Source organism: Trichechus manatus, unplaced genomic scaffold, assembly GCF_000243295.1.
Source record: "Trichechus manatus latirostris isolate Lorelei unplaced genomic scaffold, TriManLat1.0 scaffold00356, whole genome shotgun sequence".
Lineage (NCBI taxonomy): Eukaryota > Metazoa > Chordata > Mammalia > Sirenia > Trichechidae > Trichechus > Trichechus manatus.
Window position 1 is genome coordinate 372,276 of NW_004444292.1, and position 15,198 is coordinate 387,473.

Below are 15,198 nucleotides of genomic sequence, written 5' to 3' on the forward strand. Positions count from 1 at the left end.
AGTGGGAGTAAGGGGAACACCAAAATGGAATAAGATTTCAGTAATTGATGGGATGAGAAACACAGTAGAAAACTCAAAGCAATTTCTTTTTAAAATTCATCTTTATTTTTTCTGCATTCATGTGCCTAAAAATAAAGTTAAGCACTGACTGAACTTTCACAGAGATATAACTTATTTTAGTGGTCAAGTGTTGTCACAGAGTTAAAATAATTTTTTCATGAACTAATAAATTTTTGAAGACAAACTCATGTCAAAAAATCTACTAGACAAACCTCTGAGAAGATGAGAGATGATAAAGTTTTATTCTTATCAGCTTGCATGAGAATCTCTCAGTTGAAAAATGGGTTATTAAGGCACCTTGAAGTAGAAGCTGTATTTCTTAGTCCTGGGCTTCCAAGGAACAAGAAAACTGTGACAACTTAATAGATGGGAAGGGGCTGGTTTGGTGCAATGTTGAGAGATAAAGGGTAGATGACTTCCTTGATCAGATGAATGTGTCCTCCCTGAGACAAACTCATCTTCAGCTCAGAAAAAAAAACACAAAACCCTTGGGAAACCAGGAAGACACTGAATTCTACGCTGGGGTCGCCTTTGGAAAGCACAACTAGAGGTCCCCAGGTAACATCTGGATTACAATTAGAAGCAAGTCTCTGTTTAAATATTTCCTACACATAGAAATCCTTATACATTCACCGAAGTCAATTTTCTAGGAACTACCTTCTGAGATATTTAAAAGACTGCATATCAGGTGTTTGTTTTTTTGCACTAATAGAGTCACAGTTTTTTGGAAAAGACTGTTATCAATAATGGAGCCCTGGTGGCCCAGTGGTTAAACACTCGGCTGCTAATCAAAAGGTCAGCGGTTCAAACCCACCAGCTGCTCTGCAGGAGAAAGATGTGGCAGTCTGCTTCTATAAAGATTACAGCCTTGGAAAGTCTATGGGGAAGTTCTGCCCTGTCCTATAGGGTCACTATGAGTTGGAATCAACAGCAAGAGGTATTATCAATATAGCAACTATTTGCTCTAAAAACCAATTTAACATTTTTTAATGTACTGCACAATTTTCAATAGGCTTTGAAGTACACATACATGTAGCCCAAATTGTTGTTAAGGTCTCATAAGGCAGGCTTTATATTTTTACCAAAGAATTACTTAACAATTCCCACTTATCGTTTGTAGGCATTACTTTCTAAAATGATTAAAGAATAGAGGTGCAAAGCAAATTATATTCTCAATAAACACAGTCTAAAGAAGATACACTTGATAAAATCTTTATCTTCAGTCTAGAAGAGGAAATGACAAGCCCACACAAAGGGAAGGTCAGGCTATCTTTTTAATCCATCAAAATGGTGTCAATTCTATTGATAAACTGCAAAAACCAGCAGTTTTCTACCACCTTCATCCATCCACACTGATAAAAAAACATTACTTCATTTGTTTCATTTCTCATATAGGTATGGATAATTGAGAACCAGTTAAGTGAAAAACCTTATTTTGCAAAATTTTCAAAATGTGCTTTCCTAAATTTCCTCTTCATTTGCATTAACTAGGCTTTGTGAATGCAACAATAAAACTCTAGTTCAAAAACACGTTGTGGCACAAAACTAGTACTACATTCCCTAGTCCACAATAGCTGTCACTTTTTTGAAAACCCTGAGTAAACATTACATGACTTTTGTAGTGCTTGTCAAGTGGCAGTAACTCGAAATGTTTGAGGGTATTTTGAATTGTCTCAACAACTGGCCAGGAATCCTAAACACCCTACAATGTACGGGAACAGTCACTTACAACAAATAAACTGTACAGCCAAAATTGCTACTGTGCCTCTTTTTGAGTAACTATGTTTTAGAGAAAAGGTTCTCAAAAGAGTGGTCCCCAGACCAGCAACATCATCTGCGAACTTGTTAGAAATGCAAATTATGTGAAGCCACCCCAGATCTACTGAATCAAAAACACCAGGGATAGGACCCAGCAATCAGTGTTGTAATGAGCACTCAAGGTGACTTTGATGCACACTAAAGTATGAAAACCACTCATTTAGAGGGATGTCCCTAGCTGCTGTCCTTTAATTTACAGCAGAGATTTTGTTCTCCCATTGTTGTACCTTAGCCCTAGAAAGGTGCCCAGTACACAGCAGGCCCCTCAATCCATACTGGTAGAATCAATGCATACAGTGAAATTCTGAATGACATGGCTTCCCATAAATCCTGTCTGATTAAGAAAGTACCATTTTATAGACAATTACTCCGATTACCCTGGTCAATTCGCTAAACTGTTCAATCCAAAGTTATCTTAATGTGTAAAATACAAGCCAGGAATTTGTAAAATAACCAATCCAAAGAAGAATTAACATTACCGACTAAGTAACCCCTGAGTAAGTTCCAACACCCAAAAGCTCAAAAATGATTAAGAGAATCACTATGTGAGAGATTTGGTTTACTTTTTCTCATTATAGAGAACCACCAGGCAATGTCTGTAAACTAAGCAATATCTGACATTTGATATTGATCTACTTTATCTAATAATTTCAAAGTACTCTGAGAAAAATTAATAAATTATTCTAGCAAAATGTACTCTAAAATAAGATACTGTTTGCACATGAGATAATAAAAATTCATTTGCATAAAGCAGATCAGTTAAATAAGCATATAAAAATGTAACTAACTCACACACTATGGTAAAATAATAATGATAATATTATATTTACATATCTCTAAAACCCAAAAACATACACAAAATCTCAATGACATTCACAAAAGCCTGGATGGCTAACAAATATACAATGCCCGTTCTGTATAAAGAAGAACACAGGAGAATATGTCTTAAACATCCAGTCAGAGGTACAACAAACATAAAACATAACAGATTACTGTGGCTACTCATTTAAGTTTTTGGAAGCGGATCATATAGGTGTAATTTCTACTTTACACTGAGATATACAATGTACAAAATGACAAATATGTGAAGTTCTCTCTGTAACAATTAGCACAGAAAGAATTTTAGACATTATCAATTCCAAAGTCTTCAACACCACCAACAACCCACTTACATAGAGCATTTAAAAACATAAGGTCCAGGCAGTTACATTATAATCGAGAAATGCAGGGGATCCTTGTGTGCCAGTTTGAAAATAATTTAATGGATAACTAAAAAGCCATTTATTAATCGACTAAATTTACTTTTAGAAAATAGGGGAAATGAAAGACAAAAAGAAAAATCATGTTATCTCTAAGTACACTTCTACTTACTTCTAATTTTGAGACTAAAATGCAGACAGAACTTAAATTTTACTTAGAGGTATAATTAGAATACCAGCCTTTTCAAAATTCATCACTTTAAACAACAAAGCCAAATTGAAAAAGGTTAATTCTGACTCAAGATTCTTTTTTTAACCATGATAAACTTATCCACTGCAGAGAAAGGGAAATGGTTATGATAAGTGGTGATTCAAGTCACAAAACAATATACTTGAAAAAGAATAGTTTTTAATGTGTACATAACAACCTGGGTTATATTAATTTTAAAAATGCAGTCTTCTCCCTTCAGGAAAAAACAGGCTTTAGTTATTGCAAAGAAATATCATAAAACAAAGAAAGTACATACTCATAATTTCAATACATAAAACAAAAAGAGAATCAAATTACAAGTTTCAACCAAATGGAACCCTTAGAGATAGTCATGGTTTTACAGAAAAGGCAAGAAGTCTAAAAATATTCTCAAGATAACAGAGCTCTCTGGTAGGGCCTTAAGTATTCAGTCTTATAAGATTCAAAATTCAATCATCTGTGTTATTCAGTAACTGAGGAAATAAAAGAAATTCTCAAAATGTTTTTAGAACACTTAGGAAGATAGTGCTTTTGACATAAAAAAAGGAATAGAGTTAATACAACACACATGGTATTAATTTGGATTTTAAAGATCAGATACTATTAAAAAGTTTTCTGGAATTCTTCTCTATTTCCCCAGAGTAACAATCTATAAATTACCTGATAAGACATTCAACTGTGAAAGTGTATGCAGACCTTGTTTTACAGCACTAGGAAAAACTACATGTAAAGTGAGCACCCTATAATTGTTTCCTATTTTTTAAAATTCCGTAATGAATACTGCCAGAAAACAAACAATGCTTTCATAAAGTATGAAACCACTCCTAATTTACTTAATCATATGATATAAGATGAAATAAAACCATTCTGGGCTAAATAACTTAAGACTTTCTGATTTGATATTGGGAAATCATCAGTATTTTTCAGTATGAAATTGACATAAGCATGTTCTTACTTTTAGGAGACATGTGTTGAAGTACTTGGGGGTGAAGCAACAGGAAGTCTGCTACTTACTTTGAAGTAGTTTGTCCCCCTACACTAAAAAAGTCCACACCTATGAATATATATCTAACCACAGAGTAAAAACAGGAAAACACTAACAACTGTTCAATCTGGGAGATAGGTACATAGGTATTCACTGGTCTTATTCAACATTCTCATAGAAAATTTGGAAAGAAATCTGATACTTTAAATCATTACTATCCTCTCAAATTTCAGGTATAATATACTTTATTATTAGGAAATGCTGGAACAAAACTCTTAAAAACAACCAAAACATGCAAATACCACCGTATTTCCCAGGAAGCTTCCTGTTTCAACAAAATGACCCCTCTCTTTTTATGTCTGACTAGTCTCATTTGACACTAAATTTCAAACTTTTTAAAAAGGTTTTACCATATATTTGATAGCATTCTTTCAAAAATGTGTCATTTTTCTTATCTGGAATCTAGGTTGTAATTTTCAACACGACCGCACTTATGAATTGCTAACTATGATCACTCATACTGGTATTTAGTGATTATGACAGACTTTACATACAAACACCAAGTTACTGAAATATTCAAGTATGCTTCTAAATAAAACGTAAAGGTGTAACTGCAATTACAGTGTTTGAGAAACGAGCAAATGTTTTCATCACTATCCTTATTGATAATTCCTACTTCTGAATGGCAATCCCTGCTCCAGAGACTTTCCAAAACTAACTGACATTTTAGGGTTAAAAACAAAGATTTAATCAGCACTGTCTTCAACTAGAAAATCTAACATTCAAGGAAGAATAAGAAATTGAGCTTTACGAAAAGAGTAAACAAAAAGTTCGTTGAAAACGCCATCTATCAAGAAGAAAATAAATGATTTTCAAAATAAACAAAACCAGGGGGGAAATTCCAGCAAAATATACTGCTAGAATAAAACAACTAGGAAAATGTGTGCTTTTATGCATATTAATTACAAATGACATATGAAATCTAAATACTGCTGACTTTAAACTATTTCAAATCATGACACAAAAAGAAACAGAGTATTGTGATATCATAAAAGTAAAATTGTTTTTTTAAGAGAAAGAATGATGGTAGCATATATAACAAATCTTCACACTTATTTTAAAAATCTAATGATATTGAATTTCCCCTTTATTTTCATATCTACCACTTTTACGTAAATGACATTCAAAACTTTTCCTTGGTATACTAACTCACCAAGAAAAAATACTGACTGAACCAGTCTCAAGTTGTTTAACTATATAAAAACTAAACACTGAATAACTAGGAGTTCACAGATGTTCCACTTGACTGTCACTCAGAAGCTGACTGTTCCCAGGATAAACTTGGTAAGTACTGGAACAAGAATTTTCTTGATGCCGGAAAAAAGCTGTGTAGAACTCTATTCCTGGAGCCAGAGTTGAACCCGGACACTAGGATGGTCAGGAGATTAAGACATCTCTTTGTGCAGAGGCTTTCGAATGTTCTTGAATGAATCATACAGAATTTCACAGCCTTCAGGCAAAGGTAGCTTGCTATTAACAAAAGGATCAAATTTCTCCCAATCTTATTTTAGCTTTGAATTGAAATACAATGATAAAAATTCGCTAAGGAATGAAACATCAGTGACGGGAAAAGTAAATTCAAGTACGACAGATATTACTTAAAAATTATAATCAATGTGAAACTCCTCAAACCCCAATTAATGTCACAAATTTTTAAAATCCTGCTTCCCCCGTCTCAATACTTACAGAAAATGTGATGAGAATAGTGTATTATTTTACAATCTCCAAATCATGGTTTCAAAGAATTGCCAAAAACAAAAGCCTGTGAATGCTATAAATTTTAGAAAATAATTCCATCCACAGTGATGTGTCTAAAATATAAAACATGAAATACTACATAAGAAAAATTTAACTGGTACACAAGGATGGATCTCAATTGTGCTTTACAGCCAACTGCTTTTATTTAAGATTTTAAATAATTAACCAAATTTATTTCTTTCCAAAATATGCCTTCCAGCAAAAAGAGAAACCATGCAAAATTAAGAGGTACTATTTAAACAGTTTATTTAAACACAGCGTATTGTCCTTCAGAAAAATTCTAAAAGCACAATATAGTAACACGCTAAGCTGCTGTGTGAGAAATAACTGCTGCAATCAATGGCTGATGAGTTTCATCTGTGGTACAAGTTATACATGTGATTCATTAAATTTAGAAAAACAAGGTTAGCATACAATTTTTTTAGATATAGCTAGGACTTTGTTTTTGAATAAACATAATGTGACAAAATAGTTTCTTCTTAGTATTGAAAATCAAAATTCTAAATGGGTATTTGACAGAAAGAGCTAGAGAATTAGATTCCAGTGACCCATAGCCATTCTCAAGTTAATTCACAGCTTTTTTTAAATTGTGGTAAAATATATATCTCACAAAAAACTGCTGTTTCAACCAGTCTTAAGTGTCATTATCATTCAGTGACATAAACCACATTCACCATAATGTGCAACCATCACCACTCTCCATCTCCAGAAATATCGCTGCTTTTTAAAATCATCATTTGAACTGTATTCTTAGGAGAAAAACACTTAGCCTTTCAGACAAGTTCAACTACTATTTTACTGGACTTATCAAACTATGGGGAACACTGCAGAGTCAAACCATCTTCAAATACTTATAGAAAACAAGACTGTCAAGGCATGCCTCAATCATCATGAACCATATAGGAAATCCTAGCTTAATATCCAACTCAACAGTATTGATTTTAAAGAAAATTTAACACTAACTATACTGATAATTTTTAAGAGGTAAAATCTAGATATTAAAACCAAATAAATGATGGCAGATAAGATTAAAACTAGACATTACTTTACAAGCAAAAGAGATTTGCCTTCAAACTTTTTTTTCAAGATTCAAAAGATTTATTTGGAAAAAAATCAGCACAGGACAAAGATATCCTTAATATTCCGTCTAAGAATATCTGAATAGTCAGAATCTATATGAAATGTAGACAGCAACTCTGATTTCACAGAACATTAATGGTTTATACAAATGTATATTACCATATCCCCACAAAATACGTACTACTCTAACTACCCCTTATTGACATTATGTTTAAGTTTCTATCTTTAGTGCTACTTCAACAAACTAAAAACCAGAAAATCATTTTCATTTTTAAATGGCTGGGATTAGTTAAGCAATCAAAGTTACAGCAAAGTTTAGTAAAACCATAAGAGAATACCACTAATAACATTTTAAAATAATTCAGAATTATTTCTTTATTGAGATTAACTACACAGATTTCACAGTACTGTGGCATACTTATATTTAGCTATAGTTACAAACACATTTTAACATTCACAATGATAAGCATCATCATTTCCATTCTAATCTACAAAGCTTAAGAATAAAGAAAAACACAAAACCTCAAGTTTTACAAAAGAAAAGTTTTAAAGTCTACATACATTAACAATAAAACCATTTCTTCCAGGTAACAGGTAAAAGTGTAAAGGCATACCACTGAATTTCTTTTTCTAAATAGCCAGAAACGAAAGAATGTTTAATATCTGCGGCGCTTATTAGGGCCTTCAAAGTTGCCCCCTTGGTTTCCTCTACCAAAACCACCAGGACCACCACTCACAGGACCTACACCACTCATTGGTGCTTGAGGGGTTTCAGAACCTGTTCTACTACCCATTGGTGATCCCATCTGAGATGGTGGTCCTTGTGGAAATCTATCATTGTGCTATTATAATACCACACAATAAATATGAAGTCCATTTGGAACACGCCAAATGTAAGTGACAAGAAAAATTGGCAAAATCCCAAGTGGTGGTGTCATGAAGTTCAGCAGAAAGTCCAGCAGAATCAGGATCACACATAAAAGGAAGAAAGGAGCAATTTAATTAGTTACTATGTTTTTTGTTTTTTAAAAAAGCATCTGAAGAATTACAAATTGCTAATGCTATGCCCCAATTTCAGGAAAAAAAGAACTGATTTTATGACATAAACAAATGCCATCAGTATTATAATCCTGCTCTGATCCCTTTAAAAAAAACTTCGTATTAGAGCTATGCCATGTAAGGAAAATACTTTTTTAAAAATCAGAGACAAAACTGGGGTGCAGCATCAATTTCTATTTTAAAAAGTAAACATGTTTCCTCAATAAACATTTAAAAAATTCCAATATCAATGCTTTTAAGATAGAAAGTACTAGTACAAACACACACACAAAGAATTATGATTTCAATACAGAAACTTGAGGTATTTTCCTTGAAAAAGTTATTGGGAAATTTTACGGTTTTTAAAAAAAAAAACTGATAATTTATTAATGTGCACTACTGATAGCACAGTTTAACACCTGAACCACATATTTTGAAAAACTTCACATTAATAACCGCACATATTACTCTCAAGGCTGGCTAAACAGAACTCCCTTACCATAGTAGTAAAACGTCAGTGTAAAAAGGATCAAAAGTGGTATTTAAAGTTTGTACTTTTGGGAGTTAGGGGTCGAAAAAAGGGACAGTTAATATTACTTCTAAGTTAGTAGTGATGCTTATTTACTATTCTAAAACTTAACCAGTTAACTATGGGCCGTCCCCAATTTACGACGTATTCAAGTTGTAACAAACCGCACTTAGAGTCATCTCATAAGTAATATGTACTACATACAGTGTTGCAGTGCGTAATCTGATGTTACCATTCTCAGATGTTCACTCACAGATGTTCAATTTTATGATTTACTGTTCAAAACACTACCATGTTTTGAAATGAAAACTAAAAACCAAAAAAAGAGAGATACTCAACTTGAGTCAAAACTGACTTGGAGTTATCAGAACAAGAGCCCCGTCGTAAGTTGGGGACTACCTGTAATACAAGTTTTTACTAGCTTTCAGATGTTTCACTGTATAATAAAGCCTCCACTGAAGGAAATCCATTGATAGTTCCACTAAATGTATGATGCACCATTTGTTCATAGTAGATACTAGGACACTGCCTCTTAATCTCCCTGTAAAAACTACCATTTAAAAAAAAAAAATCTGTTAGCATGTCCAATTTTTCCAATTTCTTAAAAGACTGTATTTGATGTAAATAAAAAGAGATAAACACAGTATTCATCAATTCGAAGATGCACATTGTTTCACTTTTAACAACTCTAAAATGAGGATGGATTTACATTTAATGGAATGTTTTAGTTTAACTGGCAGTGCTTTTTCTCTCTAATCAAAAATGGCGCCTTAAGATTGGATATGGTAATTCCAAAATTGACTTTTCAAAATATATACAATCAACTAATTCTCCTAAATGTTATTTAGAAGAACCATTAATAAAAACCAAATGAGAAAATGTTTTGCCACTGTAACGACTTATTTACATAGTGATAGACTTCAAGGAAAATGATAAAAGTCTTGCTACTAATATTCAAAAACAATAAAAATCAGAACTGAAAATCCCTTTTAAAAAAATTTAACCTACACAAAGATATCTTCACACTCAAATCACGACATAAAACGGTCTACTTTAAATTTAGTAACAACTAAAATTAATAATTCTGTAATAAAAATGCAGCAATGTAAGTTTAGAATATATTAAAATTTTTAATGGTAATTATTTCACAGTTCAACTGAATTTTCTGAAGTAAATCATGACAAGCAACCTTTTTATTAAAAATATCTACTGAAAACTGTGTTTTCATTATACTGGGGCCTTGCCCCCCACCAAAGTCATTCACAAAGGAAAATACACAATCATAAAATACTTGACCATTACATTTAATGCAGGTAAAAGATAAATGCAAATTAAAAACACTGGAAAAAACAAATTAACGTATCTGCTACATACTTAAGTACTTGCCACTGACTGTAACCTACGTTTATTTCTGGGCAACTTAAAAATTGCCTTTCATAAATCAACAAATAAATTCGTAAAAATTACTTTTTCTTCATTGGATGTTGACCTCTACTGCCTAAATAAATGATGCCAAATTATGTTAAGTGTGAAGTTATCTTTGGGACAGAAGTGCATATTACTGAATATAATCAAAATAATGTTTATGATACATTACCACTGCTCCATTATCTGGCATCATTGGAGTTCCCATATTTGCAGCTCCTTCTGGTCCCATGGCAGGACCAGGACCCATAGGTGGGCCAGGTATAGTTCCTCTGTTGTTCATATTCATACCCATCATTGGAGGAGGACCTTGGTTACCAGCAGGTGCTGGGCTAAACGCATCTATGCAAAACAATCTATACTTAGAGCTGTCCTATCTTAGTTCAGTAAACATTAAAAATTTAACAATACTTTAAAAACTTATATTACAAGGGTATCATCAAGACCATTTTCCTTCCTTAATTATGGAATCCTCAATTATCTACCCTGCAAAAGAGTACTGCGTACCCTACAGAACTTTCATCCCCAAAATAAATGTACATAAAAACAAATGAAGCAATTATCAATTATTTTAGGAAATTTGATACTTTATGTAAAAATATGAAAATTTTAAAACATCAGTATTACTGCTAATCTGCTTTTTAACCAAATACTCGCTTCATAATGGTAACTACCAATTTAAATTAGCAGTGAAGGATTAAATAGAAAACTAGTTTTTTGAAAGTCATGGCTAAAAATACTTGACATATAAACTGAGTGAGTTAAGGTATGAGGGAGAAAACACTTCCTGCGATATATGAAAAGTTTAGTATAACTAAAACTCTTTCATATATATTTGAATACCCCTAAAATTACATGAGCTAGTTTAAACTGTATACAGAAATATGCAATCTAATGAAAAGTGAAATGACTCATCACGGCAGAACTTATTTTAAAAAGCAACTGCAACTAAATACAAATAAAATATTACTATAGCTATTTAAATTTTCTGACACGTTGAAATTCTGGAAATGGGAACATTCAGATATACTTAATGTTTTTGTCATCAAAAAGATATCCACCTGTTTAATATTAATACAATAGTGCCTGAGCTATACTGCTACATATATAAGGTCTCAAATACATCAGTTACAGGTGTTTTCTGTTTTTTTTCCTTTTCTAAGTGCTCATAAAAATCCACGAAGACTGATTTCAATTTAGATGTTTTCTTCTAATATTTCACAATGTAGGTCAATTTTCTGAGAAACTGAGTTCTGAGTCTCATAAAATCTCAAAAAATGCATTCTAAACAGAGTTGAAGTTTTTAGTCAAACCTACAACTCTATACATCTACCCCAACAGAACTCTCTACATGGCCAGTCCAGAGAGCAGCTAAAAGGAAGAAGTCTCACTCTGTACCACTACTGCTCTTTCTGTACCCTCTTCTCCTCAGGAACCAAAAAACTTTATAGGAAGGAACTATTTCCTTAATCCCAAAACTCTCATGTTCATAAATCTACACTTTAATTCCCCAACAATAATTTCTATTCCCTCCGTATAGCTAGAAAGAGCAATTTTTAATAGATTTCCACAGCGTCTGCCAAGATGAAAATGAGGGAGAGTGGAGGATAATACCTATGAAGTATCTTACCTCAACTTTCCCCAAAAAGAAACAACAGATTAAGGATCTTTTTTTTTTCTTCTCTCTTTTCAATTCAAAGTAATTGTTACAACTAACCTATAAGACTGGAATATAACTACAGAACTTTGTATAGAATCAATAAAAAATAGTATTTCCAACTATCAATATTTGCCATAGAGCCTTATTTTCACTACTTAAACCTTACACCATCAGCTATGATTAAACTAAATTCAAAAAGATCTAAGAAAATGTTAGCATATCTGGTCCCCTGAAAAGCAGTTTGATGATCAATGTTTCACTTGGTATATACACTAGTAATACACAAAAAATCTGCTGCCACTTTCCATCAATGTAACTTGATGGGATATGACAGTTTATCTAGTCAACAGCAACTTTCAGCTGGATGATAATGATTAATAACTCTAGTAAACCATTATGACAAACAGGAAGCTGAAAAGCCCTAAAATGTAAAGATGAGCCTCTGGTGATTGAAATGTTAAATAAAAAATTTAAATTATCTTGAATTCCTAACTACCTTAGGCCTCTAAACCTATTAACAACCTCACTTTTGTAATCCCTAAAACCACCTGGATACATCATTCTAGAGATTACTTTGAAAAATACATAAATAATGGACTATTAGTACACTACTATATACTCAACTATGCTGTATAATTTCAAACTTCTTATATACTTTGTTCATTTATTATATAATATATACATTATACTAACTCCACAATCAAGTTCTTTATGGGCAAGGGCCATGACTCTTGCTTCGTTTGTATAACAAAGATGCTCAGTAACTACTTGTTGGTAGATAAAGTGACCAAGTAAACAGCAATAAACTATTCTAGATTATCTGATTGGTCATGGCAAAGAAACTGGCATCAGAAGTAGAAACAACAAAGAAAAAACAGACTGATCATGGAAATATGCTCTTTCCACATATGTTTTAACATTTTTCATTCTATATACTATATATTCTAAGAACATACTGGATTTTGTAAATGGGTGTGCATGCTATGTGTGTACATTCCGCATTTAATTTTCTCAGTTTATTTACTTGAGTCTGTCCCTGGCAACCTGATTATACAAGTTAATCCATATTCAAAATGCTAATGTAGGTACTTTCTTTAAAAATTTAGATCAACTCTTAAGATACATATTAGCCTAGAAAGATAAAGACACATCTCATTTCCTTGACAAGTTTACAGAGGGCTCCCAATGACACACAGTGCACAACACTGTAGTTAAGGAAAAAAGTTAAATCTTTGATGAAATGTATAAAAACAGCTTCCAAGTTACACAAAAGACTAGCTTAAAACAGAAATTTATATAATACTATCAGAAAGTTAAAAACATTACAACTCAGAAACTATCAAATTTCCAAGGTAAAACTTAAAAGGCATAAAGTTTGATTCAAATAATACAACTTAGTTGTATCACACCATGCAATTAACTGAACTAGTTTCAGCTTGTATCAAAAACCTAGCTATAGGTTTCTTTCATTAAGTCTATCAAAACATAACTCAGCTTTCAAATAAAGAAAATAAAATTTTGTTCCTAGGCATATATTTTTCAATATAGGTGTATTTTAATTTGATTTAATAAATTTAAGAGACTTCACCTCTGTAAGCTTTTGTTCCGTGTATTTTAATTTATTACTGATATCCTGACACCACAAACAGCATGTACAGTCTCCCAAATAATTATAAGTAAGTTACAGAAGGCTTTTACTTCAAATCCCTACCTCCCATGTTTATTGCTCCACGGGGACCCATATCACCCATTCTCATTTCCTGTTCTCTCTGTAAGTAAACATAGTTGTCACAGTCAACCTATCAATCTCAAGACTTTACATTTCCCATCTAAAATAAAAAAGAAAAGAACATCACTTTCCATTTAAAATTGTCTTCATTTCCAATATAATTTACTAATAACACTGAAAAGAAACTTCAGTCTTCTCAGGCTTAATATACTACGAGTGCTTAGAGCACCTAGTTTATATTACCAAGATTAGATTATAAATGAGCCTGAGTACATAAAAACTATCACAGAATACCTTTAATGGTTTTACTCCAATATATCAAAGACACTTGCCTATAGATAAAACAAAGAAAAAATCTAGTAATAATAACAACCAAGGCCAATTATTTTCTTCCTCCTGGGCAACTGGAGTATTAAAATAGAAATTACTGTTACCATTTTATATTCAAATTTATTTAAACATACAACATAAACAGCTTTTGGGCACTAAGCTTAAAATAAAGTTATAGACAATTGTCACTGTATAAATTTTTCAATTACTCAAGCATCATTTCAACCATGTTCTAACAACATACCATAAAAGTCCCAACTGTACATAAGCTCAACATAAAATTGTTTTTCTTTAATTGAGCACCCTTTTACTTGGAAACCTAAATAAAGGTGTTACACAGTCGGCCAAGTTCTGAAACAATATGCTCTTGAGGTTAACTATGGCACAAAAGGGTATAGAAATGGTCAAAACTTCTGAGTTATCAATAAAGAAACTGCTTCCTAAAACTCATTTACTAACATCAGTTATATAAAATTAACTTCAATAAAATCGTTAGGTGAGATTACTCAAGATAATGTTAAAATTGAAATTTTAACTTTTATTTGATAATCTTTTCCAATCATGGAAAAGTGTTAAATGTAGCCACCATGAAAAACATTCTGAGAAAAAAGCAGCAATGTTTAAATCTAAAGAAAGCATAATTCTAATTATCAAAAGCAATTTTTATTAAAATCTAAGTGTTCATTAAAAATTCCATTTAATAATACAAACTAGTGGCAAAAAGCACCTAAAAATCTAGAAATAAAGGAAATAAAAGCCTACAATAAAAACATAAATGCAATTAAGCAGCAAACCTATCTAACCTAATGTAGATGTCGTAAAAGGTTATCCTTTACAAAGCTATGATGTAAAACACCACTTACACAGCATCACAGAGAACTGAAATGTTTTGTTACATTAAGAAAATTTCAAAGCCAAATCTTTCTCAAAGGTATTTTTTAAATTTCCATAAAAAAATGTCTCTTCTCCTGACTGCTCTGACCAGGATCACAACAGAGGGTTCTGGACAGAGCTGGAGAAGGATGCAGAGCATAATTCTAACTCACAAAAAAAAGACCAGATTTACTAGCCTAAAGGAGACTGGAGAAACCCCAAGAGTATGGCCCACAGACACCCTTTTAGCTCAGTGGTGAAGTTACCTCCGAGGTTCACTGTTGAGCGGACAGCCCCATAAAACCAAACGAGACTAACGAGGTAAGGGAGTCCAGTGACAAGGGCCAGAAGGCAGAAGGGGACAAGGAAGCTGGTGATAGGGAACCCAAGGTTGAGTAAGGATA

General features: G+C 32.4%; 1 protein-coding gene across 3 annotated transcripts in view; it reads right to left on the reverse strand.

Moving 5' to 3' along the window:
* The window catches only part of PSPC1 (paraspeckle component 1), a 113,640-nt gene that overhangs the window by 23,728 nt on the left and 74,714 nt on the right, over positions 1 to 15,198 (reverse strand). Inside the window, exons 7-9 of one of the 3 annotated variants that reach the window (XM_023725690.1) lie at positions 13,574 to 13,631; positions 10,375 to 10,544; positions 83 to 8,052 (exon numbers count right to left, since the gene is read on the reverse strand). In XM_023725690.1, coding sequence (XP_023581458.1) covers positions 7,867 to 8,052; positions 10,375 to 10,544; positions 13,574 to 13,631 — 414 coding nt within the window. In that variant the 3' untranslated portion in view covers positions 83 to 7,866. Of the gene's footprint in view, positions 1 to 82; positions 8,053 to 10,374; positions 10,545 to 13,573; positions 13,632 to 15,198 lie in introns of those variants that run through there. The other 2 variants (XM_023725691.1, XM_023725692.1) reach the window with 2 other exon arrangements.